The sequence below is a fragment of the Camelus dromedarius genome, chromosome 22, assembly GCF_036321535.1.
Source record: "Camelus dromedarius isolate mCamDro1 chromosome 22, mCamDro1.pat, whole genome shotgun sequence".
NCBI lineage: Eukaryota > Metazoa > Chordata > Mammalia > Artiodactyla > Camelidae > Camelus > Camelus dromedarius.
In genome coordinates this window covers 20656884-20669344 of record NC_087457.1, presented here as the reverse complement: position 1 = coordinate 20669344, position 12461 = coordinate 20656884, and the positions used below count along the sequence as shown (strand labels likewise).

Sequence of the window (12461 nt, the reverse complement as noted above, 5' to 3'; positions counted from 1 at the left end):
ATTTTTACTGATACTATATTAGCTAATGTATTACATTTAGAAATTCCTAGCTATTTCTACTGTTTCAATATGGAGTGTATCAAAAGACCAAACACAGGAGAAGTAAAACCAATGACTCACTGAAGGAGAAGTTAGTAAAGCCTTATTGTGCACACACCAAAAAGACAATTTGAGAACTGCGAGCACTCAAACTGATACACAGAATGAGGCTCAGAGGTATATTGTCATAAAGTAGCTTATATAGTAAAGAGACAGTTGACTATTTATTCTTCACAGTAATTTTGTCTTAAATGATAGGAGATTGATTAATGACTACCTCATATCAACCTTGGGAAACAGTTTAAATTTTGCTTGTAATTTCCAGAGGCATAAGCAAGAAATGATCCAGTTCAAGTTAGTCTTGCAAAGTAAGCTATCTTAAGCTTTGTTTGTATGACTAAACTGGTTTTGTCTGCTGTAGGGAATTTTCAAGGTTGGTCTCCATTTGTTTTTAATTTTAACAATAGTTTGCTTTGTAAAAGAACTTATTCTTTCTGTGTGATTTAAAAAATATATTTTGAAAATAATAGATCATCTTTGAGACACATATAAAGATTACTTTCTTCATAGATGAAATCCACTAACCTTTCTAGGAAATATAATTAAATCTATTTTAAAGATGAGACTAAGAACCAAATAGAACAGGTAAGTGCTATGCTGTGAGTGTACAGCAATGTGTCATAATTGTCTACGATTTCATCTGTGATCAGACAACTTATAAACAAAAACTGAATTTGCAAACATCCTTCCTTCACACACACACAGATGTGCACACCTGCACGCATGCACGCACACACACACACACACACACACACACACACACACACACACATACACTCTCTTACTTTTTCTGAAGGATCTGATAATATATTGTTCCAGGTACTAACTTGTTCTCTAACTTCAAGTTATTCACTATTTTATCCTTAAAATGAGTAGTTTTTAAAATGTTTATTTCTTCTCAAACCTCATCTCTATATTCTTAGCTTCTTTTTGTTTATTTTGGAAGAATAATAAGCTCATTTATGTAAAAAAGGCATATGGCAAGGACTTTGGTTTCTAGTAAATTTGCAGACTGTATTCTGAAATAAAGTCCACTGACAAACTAGATGTGTCATAAATTACAGAAAGATATATTTTAATTGAATTTCTAAATTTGAGAAAGATAATGTCAGAACCATAAGTCCAAGAAATATTAAAAAAAAAAAAAACAGGTCGATGGAAAAACAGTAGGATTTGAATGCTGAAATCAGAATTACGGCTGACATCCATCCAAACAGTTAGAAACTGAGGTTCTCTCCCTGTGTGATCCAGGACACCCCGGGGCTTCAATCAGGGAATATGGCACATAGCAGGCTTTTGTAATTCAGGATTGCAAATGTCCTATTTCACTTCTGACTACCTTCCTTTGACTACAGCTCAGTTTTATGGCTATACCTACCAACAGAAAGACCAGAAAATGCAGCCTAACTTCTCTGTGCACAGGAAAAAGTGGATATGGTTTGGTGAGCCAGTCTTCTCAGTGGAGGTTGGGAGGTGGAGGGCAAATGAAGACTAACTGATAAATGTGTAGGTTTGATGTTGGTTTGCCATGCTATGGGGAATAGTTTAAAATTCATTTTTTGACACAGCTGCAATTTTCTGCTTGATCTGTGGATTCAGGTCACACTCCAAATGTAGAAGTTCCTGGCAAGGAGCTCTTAACAAATCTATCTCTATACCCAGTCCTCTGCGAGACAGTTAGAGCCTTCCTATTCAGAATTATCTGTAGACCAGTATCATGCGCATCATTTGGGAGTGTGTTAGACATGCAGAATCTCAGGCTTCATCTGAGTCTGCATGTGGAACCATCCCTGGATGCATGTGCATTACAGATTTCCAAGCATTGGGTTAGGGTACTCTCCTTTGTCATGTCATGGGCTATTTTTCTGGCATATTCTAAATGTTCACTGACCGTAGATGCTACAGTTAACCATTTTACATAGCTAAAAGTATAATTAATTTTACATTTCTTCTGGCCCATGAGCCTGTCAGTATTAGATGTTTGTAAACAAACAAAGGATTATATCTTGTTTTATCTTATACTAGTGTGAAAAAAAAAGTCAGAAATTTGAAATTGCTCTAGTCATTTGAAAAAGTCTTGTTCTTGATACTGTCTACCCTTTACACTTAGTTGAGGAAGACATAAAAAGTGCTACAGGTTTTCAAAGTAATGATTACACAATTTGAAGGAGTTATTCCTAATTTTTTTGAATGATTATCTTATCAGATTTAGCAGAGTTATGAACATAATGAGCAAAATGCTTCAAAGCATAGAAAATCATAGATACTGTCACATGCAACATGTTATATGCAGGGCTTATTTGTTTCTTGCTTAATGTTCATAAACACACATATATATATTTATTTGTGAATATATATATATTCACCATGTTCCTTTAGTAATTAATATGAGTATTGTGTTAGTATAGGTTTTCTAGAGAAACAGACAAAGAAAGAGACACAGAGACAGAAAGACAGAGATTGTAAGGAACTGGTCCATGCAGTTACGGATACTGAGAAGTCCTGGAATCAGCAGTCAGAAAGCTGGAGACCTAGGTGAGGCAGTGGCAGAGTTCTAGTCCAGGTCCAAAGCCCTGAGAACCAGGAGAGTTGAAACCTGTACATTTCAGTCTGTGTCTGAGTGAGAAACAGGAGAAGGTTGATGTCCCGTATCAAAGGCAGCAGGGCAGAGAGAGAAATTCTCTCTTACTCAGCCTTTTTTGTTCTATCCAGGTCTTCAGTAGGATAGATTGGATGAGGTCACCCACGGGACGGAAGGCAATCTGCTTTGCTCAGTCTACCTATTTAAATTTTAATCTCATCCAGAAAGACCCTCACAGACAGACTCAGAATAATGTGTAACCAAAAATGTGGGCACCACATGGCCCAATTAAGTTGATACATAAATTTAACCATCATAGGTACTATATCCATGTTGTTCTGACTTGAGTTTATAACTAATTGCTTTTCTTATTATATATTTTGTTATTATCATTTGTAATTATGGAAAAAAGCATTTGCAGGAATCTTTACATTTCTAATTTTCCTCACTGATTTCTACAGAAATTAAGTAACAGCGTAGATGCATGCACACGCACACACTCTCCCCCCGCTTAGTCAACTAAACCTGGGTCCTAATGTTTTCAGATATTTGAAGTACTTCATAAGCCAATCAAATTTTAAGAGAAAGAAAAAGCTTTTTTTTCAGCTGGGAGAAATTTATTAATATGAATGAAAGCATTTCTATGGAAAACAATTAGTACATGATTTTTTAAACTCTCTGCCCTTTTTCCTTACCTCCTTACATAGACATTTCTTGTAAAGTACATGCAGCTTATTTGAGAAGTGTAAATTTGTTGTTAAATGTGTTGCAATTTTTAAATTTTAGGATTCACAGACTTCTTTTCTCCAGTACCAATTTCAAGCAAGGTTAAAAAATAATAATAATTTCACTGGGATTTAGCTCCCTGCTTAACTTTATATTCTTCCTCACCCTTAGCATTCTTATAAATGAAGACTATTTTGTTCTCAAATACATACCTGGAACACTCTCTAGTATTTTATTACAAAAGAAATGGAAGGTGCTTTGTATAGTGTTTGGTATGTAATAGCTACTGACTCACCACTGGATAGCTCCATTTCTAGAACACTTAATGAGGTACAAACAAATGATTTAAAGGAATCAATATCTTTACAATTTGAGTTTTTATGGCATATGAATTGGCTAAATAGATGATATTTACGTATACTTCAAATTTCTTTCTGCTCACCAAAGGGAGACACAGTTTGTATATTCTATCTGGGCAACACCTAATCTCCTTTACCCCATCAGTTGGGGCACACCTTAGCCAGGCTCTTATAATGTGGATCCTGGTTGGGCAGAGTGTCCCAACATTCAGGTGAACAGGGTTGGCACCCTGGACTAGTGTGAGGGCAAGGTCACCCTGAAAAAAGACTACACGGGCAGCTGGAGGGGAAGGTGGTGACCCAGAAGGGAGGTGGTAAGCGGAGACTGTTTCCCTGGTGCTGCAGTTTGTCACCTGGGAGGAAGAGAGACATCTCCAGGAATGTTATGTCATCTCACACAGCGCTAGTCTTTTATTAATCTCGATCTTTATTACTTTAGCTAGAGATAGTACTTTTCTTTCTTAGGATACTGATTCAAGGAACATTCATTTTCTAACCCTATCCATGGCTAAAGTTTGAGCTGGAGACTTTTAAATGATGCGGGGAGTGGCAGACTATGAAAGAGTCCATGTAAATGGAATGCTGTGTGTAGAATGGCTCCCTGTGGCATTATTCTGGAGACAAATCCTTTGATAGTAATCATGAGAAGGAGGGCCTCAGGCGGAGTATTTCTAGACTACTATGTTTGCTGTATAGCTTTAAAGAGGCGGAGGGGGGGCAGACGGGCAATCAGAAGTCATCAAACACTCTCAGAAGGTATTCCTTGCAGTGACCTCCATGACTTGATAATTTATAACAGAAAATGAACCAAAGAGAGAAATTCTCAATAACAGTGTTGGAGTAGAAATACAGAAACCTTGATTGATGAATACATGTTCTCTCTCCTGCACCACCTCACATTCAAGTTAAAATGTGAGCATGGAGAATTTGGGGAAGCAGTTTAACAGCTCTAGGTATTTTAATGATTAATAATTCCACCCTAAAATACAAATTTCAACAACTAAATGATTTACATTCTGAAGGAAATGAAATCTCAAGTAATTGTTTTATTAATCAAAGAATTTTTAAAATTACCTGTTTTGCAGCTTCTTAAGTGGGTCAAATGCTTAGGAAAGGAATGAATTGACTGTCCTGGGCAGAAAGATGATGAATATAAATCAAATCATAATGTGGTGATATGACTTGTTCCACTTAAATGGCTTTTTAGAAAGCTTGCTCTGGGCCAAAATGGGGGAAAAAATGGAGCAAGAGCTTGGTAAGTTTTGTGTGACCTGAACTCAAATTCAAGTAAATACAGGTAGCCTGAGTGCATTAGGTTGTAAATATGCCGAGTTCAATTCAGTCAACAGGCATTTACTGGACATAAACTAGGTGCCCAGCATGACACAGACTATACTTTCCAAAGTCTGTGTGTGTCAAAGAAAATGACAACACACTACGTTTCAGGACTGCCCAGTCTAATGGAGAATATAAACAAAGGAATGATCAAAGCAAAAATTCTATGACAAGTACTGTGATGTCAACACAGATGGAGGAACTCAAGGGTGAGAGGTGAATTTTAACTGTGGGAGAGCAGGAGAGCTTCACAGAGAACATAACTGAAATGGAACTTGAAAAATATCTGTACTTTGCTAGTTATGGAGAAATGGGTGAGAATTTTAGGCATAGGGAAAAGAAGATGAGAATGCACAGAAGTGGCATATTTTCAGAAACAGAAAATTTGGGTAATTCTTGCATGGTGAAGTGGTATGAAATATTTAAAAGCACTGGATCATATGATAAAGTAACTAACATGGTATAAATGTGATTTTTTTTCCAAGCAGAGATTGAGGAATCAATAAATGTTTTCTTTTGGTTGGCTTTAGTTCAAACATGCCAATATTTTTCTAATTTAAAAAATATATTAGAAAAATAGCACTGGATATGAAGGAGTAATACAAGGAGGAGATGGTTCTTGTAATGTCTATCATAGTCACGGGAAACAGAGGAAAATGTATATTTAAGAAATATTTCTGACATAGCTGATTGGATATTGAGGAAAATGGAGCTAGAGGATTTGGGGATGGTATAGCATCACTGCAAAATTGCGTAATTTCTATCCGTGAGGATAAGAAAGCTTACCTGGTAAAACTATATAAATTCAAGAAATGACATACAAAATTTCTGCCATCTACACTGAACAATATGGATCATTACTTGTGCTCTCTTTTAGGGTTGCAAGTAGGGAGACTCTCATAGGTGGTAGATTGTAAAATATGTGTGCAGAGGGCAGTTCAGGAGTATACACTCTTCCTCTGGAGCCTGAGAAGACAAAACTAAACAAAATGAACTGGGCTCTGTTACTGAAACGTAGATGCTGGCAACATGAGGTCATATCAAATCCTCTAAGACAGTATGTGTGTTAGATACTTATTTTAGAGTCTGGAATGTTTGAAGGAATTTAAAAATATACTTTGTTCAAATAATTTTTAAATTTATTTTCAGATTATGATTTACTATTTTAGAAAGCCTGGAATTTAATCACCCACCAGAGACACAGTATCTCATAGTGGTTGACACGGGAGATTCTATACTCAAATATCTGGGTTCAAAAGCTTCCTGTGATTTATTAGTGGTGTAATTTAGAGCAAGTGACTTGCACTCTCCTTGCTGAAGTTTCTTCATCCATAAAACAAGAATGATAATAGGTAACACTATTCTTAGTAGAGTACTGTAATTGTAATAAGGAATACATGATAAAAGTCAACACCAAGAGTGCCCTTAGCAGGCACTGATCTAAGCATTTTTATATATCATCTCATTAATTCCTTATGAAAAACTCAAAAAGTATGTATTATTACCCTATTTACAGATGAAGAAATCATAGTACAGAGATGTTGAGTGACCTGCCATGTTAAGAAGCCAGGGTTTGGCAGATTCACTATTTGAACCCAAACAGTCTGGACTCACTGTCTGTCTTGCAGTCACTTTATTTCTTGATTTTTCATGGATGATTTTAAGCTTCATAAGTAGGTGAGCTCATACATATAAAGTATTTAGAACTTGACATGGATGTCTGGCCCTACTGAAATGCTAATAAATATTAGCTGCTGCTCCTATGGCTACTCTTTCTGCTGCAGTGTTAGAGTTAATCTTCAGAGAATGACTATCAGAAGCTGAAGTGCCTCATATACAGACAACATCTTATATGCATACAGACACAACAGCTTCTCGTCTGTATACCTGACACTTTATTAGAGAAGTCTCCCATCACAGCAGCTTGTTACTAGTAACATTCTCTGTTTTGTTTTTTATTTACCTGGTTTATTGTTTGTCTGGCTTACTAGATGATGAACTCATCTAGTAAGTAAGAGAAGAAAATTTGTCTCCCCCATTTCTGTTTTATACCCAGCAAAGAGCTGGACACAGGTACTCAGTAAATAATTTATGATAAACAAAGGGGGACACAATAGAAATAAGAAAAGAATCTGTGTGTGTGTGTTTGTGTGTAGTCACTTGCAGAGCCTTTCACAAAACCATTGAAATGAGGACACACTGCAGTATTTTTCTATAACCATTAGCAAGATTACAAGCAGGCCTTCCGCATGAAGAATGTGGGCGTAAAAGAATTGTAAGCAGGCACTCTCAGGCCTCCTTAATAGAACCATTGCCTTTCTCCCTGGATCTCCTACCTGCTTGTCTCAAGAGAAGCATAAGGAGGCAAATATATTTCCGAGAGCCACAGCCAAGATGCAGGTCAGCTCCAGAAAACTGTAAAATACTTGCTATGGGAGACTTCTTGGTTTGGAGGAAAAATATTTGAATTCAGTGATGAAATTTTTCTTCTTTCAAAAAAATGTTAATATATCATGCAGAATAATATAGCACCTACGTACTTATCCTTATAGACTTACATGTCTTATTCCTACTAGAGAGTTAATACCATCAGGTAATTTTCTCCCCTTTATGTTCTCAGCAAGAATAAGCTATAAGGAGTATTGCTATGTCTGTTTCAATATCTAAGACTAGACGCTAGCTTTCAAAGTTTCAGATAACAGATATATAATATAAAGAACATGAAGGGGGAATATTAAAAGAGGATGAAAACGGTGATTTATTAGTGGAAGTTATTTTCTTATATGGAGACTTTTGGAGAAAGGAGCACAAGAAAAAAGATATAAAACCTTCTCAAATGCCAATTTTTTGGTATGAAGTAATTTCTTGGTAATGATTTTCACCTAAAAATGTTTTTGCAATCCAATTTATAAATTTAGTACTGTGTCCTTTATGGATGATTGAAAGAGTTACTGTTAGTTTTATCATATATACTTTATCACATATGCATAATTTAATTACCACTGAATGTATCATGTAAAAAGCCATACACTGGAGCTAAGATGCATAAGCCATGGTTCTAATCCCCAAAGATGTCACCGTGCTGCTGTATAATGCAGAAATGATGGTGTGATTTGTCAATGAAACTGATGCTCTTACATGCTTTACGTTTTGTTTACCAGAAATATTTACTCAATTTTGATTTAGTTCAGCTGATTACATTAAATAAGTCAGTATAACACAATACATGGATGTCCACTTGAATAGTGTGGAGAATTGTTCACTGCCTCTAATAGCTATGTGTTTATAGTTTTAGTCAGGAAAAAGATCGCCTTTTTATCATAGGAAAATTGTAATATGAATAATTTATTTTAATTCAGAGGGGAAATTTGGTGGAATCATGTGATGAAAAGGAAAGAATGCTAGGGATGGAACTTTAATAGTATCTCTGTGGTTAGAGTAAGAGCAGTGAAAACTACTTGAAACAGAGACTTGATAATTACACTTTCAATTCCAACCCAAGTCTCTTTCTCTATTAAATCAAATTAAATACTTATTGCCTTTTTAAAATGGACTTTTCTCTCATCTTAAAATATTTAATAAAGCAATACTTTTTTAATATAGTTACATAGTCTTTATATTATATATTCTAATGGTTATGCTTTTTATGCTGCAGTTCATAGAAATTTAGGTTTAGTAATGCAAAAACACATATATTATCATCAATTTTTTAAAAAAATCTAATCATTGTTATATCGTAAAAATATTGAAAAAATATGAATGCAAATTCAATCAACATGTTTTTATAATATTTTATACTGCAAGGTGACTTACAGGCTTCTGCTCCTTCTTACATTCAAATTAATTCTATTTAATTCAAAACTCCTTTTTTAAATACATTGACTACATGTATTCAGTTTTGCCAACATGAAATAAAACTTTTGTGTGCTTTAATGAGACATCCTCTTTATGCAGTATCCTTACTGGGTATAATTATTTGCAAATAGTCCTTAGCCCACAATTTGTATTGTAAACAGAATTTGAAAGGAATATTCTTTGAAAGGAATATTCTTTGAAAGGAATGATGGAATTAATTAAAAATACCTTACATATTTTCAAAAGTGAATGTCTACAGCATAGAAATACCTATGGAAAAAGGACTAGATTTATTTATTTTTAACTGCTAATGTAATACTTTGAATTGTGGCAAAAATAAGAGTTGTGATAAGGCACAGAGAATGAAATTAGCATTGTTTTGTACAGCTGTGTCTTCCCTTAGAGAATAAGTCTATTCTTGAAAATGTAGAAAATGATTTTTAAAAATCAAGTCTAAAGTTTAGACATATTAACAAAACCCACTTTTAAAAGAAAATGTGTTTGCGTGCATCTTTGTGTGTGTGTATTTTTTCTCAGAGCTGTGCATCTAGTCAGGAGGGGTGTACAAGAGCTTTAGGGGAAAGAAAAACTATGAAGTCTTTCTATGTGTATCCAAATCACAATTTCCAAATTCTACTCTCAAAAGAGTTTTTATATGGCTCATGTGTGAAAGCACTTGCATGCTTACACTAACACAGAAGTGACAAGCCACCTACATGGTAAGGGTGGTATGGGGAGAGATTTTTCATAGAATTTCAATATCTAGATTACAAGCTTCATGAGGACATGTACCAATACAAGCTTCTTGTATTAGGTTTTGATCCTTGAAATGTCCTAAGCCTTTAGAACAGTATGTCATACAGAGTGAGCACTCAATATATTCACTATACTCAAAGTATTTTTGTTGAATGAATGAATGGGGCAATTTGTAAATGATCACAATGCTTGTTTTAGATCATAAAAAGGAGACTGTAGGCAGTTTTTAAGTTACCTGTCTGAGGCAGGTGGTGGCAATAACCTAATACGTAGATTCCTAAGGCAGGGATATTGTCCTTCATTAAATTATTTTACTGTTAAGTGTTAAATCAGTGATAAAAGTAAACATCTAACCAAGGTTACTTACACTAAAAGATAAGTTCCAGGCAAATATCTTATATTCTTATGTTCTATATACCTCCTTTCTTAAACCATTCTATGATTTACAAAGCATTTCTACATGAGCTAGATACATAAGGTAATAGCAATTTCATTATGATGATTTATTTCTCCATCCAGTAAATATTTAGGAAATGCTTTCCTTCAGGAGTCTGCTAAGTAGTGGGAATAAAATTGTGTGCACATGACTGCCATGGTCTCTGTCCCATGTTCCCTCTTGTGACAGACACAAATAAAAACAAGTAAACACATACATTAGCAAAGTAAATTTGTCTTACGTTAATTGCTTTGAACAAAATAAATGGAGATTGAGAGTCTGGGGATTGAATGACTCTGCAGTCACAGTGATCAGGGGAGGCACTTTTGAGGAGGTAACCTTTTAAGCTGAGACCTGGAAATTACAAGTTCAGCTTAAAAAGTGACTTCCCCATTTGGATAGGGTCTAAAATGTCTCCAAAGGCAGGTGCATATGCCATTGGGACGGGGGAAGGAGAGAAGTTCCTGCAGCTGTGATGTACAAAAATCAGGAGAGTTGGAAATGGTTGCATCCAGTAGTTAATTCCTATTTACAGTAATGGAAACATTCCTATGATGTCAAATAGTTATGATGAGGCACCCATATTTTTTGTATTGTTCAATCAATGTTTGGGATGTTAAAAGAACTGCCTAATATAAACAAATAGAATTCTGATAATACCCAAAGTGCAGTATGATTTTTTATATCAAATTTTGACTATATTTCTATTTTTTATTTGATTTCTTTATTTTATACATGTTTCCCAGGATAGCCCACTGGTCTTACAGTCTGACAGGAATGTAACAGTGAATGCAAGAAATCACATGGGGCAGTTAACTGGACAGCTGACAGTAGGTGAGTGCTTTGGGGTAAAGATTGCTCTTACCATCTTACTCCATTTAAAACTCTGTGGTTGTTTAAACTGGGAAAAGCAAAAGCATATTATTTATCTAATATTTAACTGGACATCCATCACAGCCCAGTCAGCCTACACATGATTTGATTTCTCATAGGCTAGTTATGAATTCCTCTATTTGGAAATTTTTAGTCTCATCAATGTGTTACTGTGAGACTTAATTACATATATTTTGCAGTTATTCTTCTTGAATTATGAAATACACCATTTTCCTAACAAATATTTCCCTAATATATGTTATAGTAAACAGTCTTAAACAAACATGATACAACGTCTGTGTATCCTTTGTTTTAAACAAATCATTTACTGATAAATATTATCTGCTTAAGAATTTAGAAGTGATACAATAATTGAATATAAAAAAGCTCTACATTGATCAATTACTTACAAACTTGATGTTAAAATTATCTATATTTTAAGGTTTATAGGCTTTAGAAGTTTGATAAAGTATTACTAATGTTTTCTCATATTATAAAAAAATCGATTTAGAGATTCACATTACATGGCCTTGTTATTTTCCTTAGTTTTTATAAGAAGAAAGTTAAAGTCAGTTGTAATTATGTAAAATAATACAAATATTTGACTTGTATGGAATTGTTAAAATATTTCTAAAACATTATATTTTTCTTTGGGAAAATTACCTAATACTGATACTGTGTGTGTGTGTATGAAAGTATATTATAAATAGTGAATTACAGTTTTGAGGGCTGAATTATTCTTATCTTAATGAGAAATTAATCATAATTTTAATGCAAATATATGTTTCTAATATTTCTAATTAAATTACACAAGAATATGACATATGAAATGTGAGACTTATAAACATGAAATTGATTCTGTCTACTTTTTTCTAGGTATATGAAATACTTTTTGATATGTTATTCATTTCGATTAAGCCAACTTAATTTGTGGCATATTTGTATTTCAAAAATATATAATTGCATTTTATTTATAATAATTACATCTTATTTTGCATTTCTTTACATTGTAAAAGTTGGTCAGTACACACCTATCAGTTGCTATAATTTGACAGTATTTTGATATCGATTACAGAGGGGAGCTATCGGCAATTGGATTAAAAATTGGTGGGAAGAAATATGTCTGTAGACACAGAACTGATTCAGAAGCACCAGGCACTGAATTAAAAGTCCATGCCAATTCAGTCTTGTTACATTGGAACTGCAGAAACAGGCCTAAACTGGGCAGATTTTCCATATCATAATTTTTTTATATTGAGAGCTCTTTTGCTAGATAGAACTTTATTTTGCATTCTATTCTTGATTTAAAAAAAAAAGGAGTCCTTAGTGCCAACCTGTAAATTAAACACACAAAGACTGCATACCGGCGTCCACTGTTAGATACAATCACTACATTACCAAGGTGCTGCCTGTGGAAAAAAGTGACTGTTTGATTACATGA

The 12461-nt window shown here is 34.3% G+C and overlaps 1 protein-coding gene across 1 annotated transcript in view; it reads left to right on the top strand.

The window, feature by feature from the left end:
• The window catches only part of SGCZ (sarcoglycan zeta), a 125704-nt gene that overhangs the window by 41509 nt on the left and 71734 nt on the right, over positions 1-12461 (top strand). Inside the window, exon 3 of the mRNA XM_031440419.2 lies at positions 10894-10981. Within this exon, the coding sequence (XP_031296279.2) occupies positions 10894-10981 (88 nt within the window). The remainder of the gene's footprint in view (positions 1-10893; positions 10982-12461) is intronic.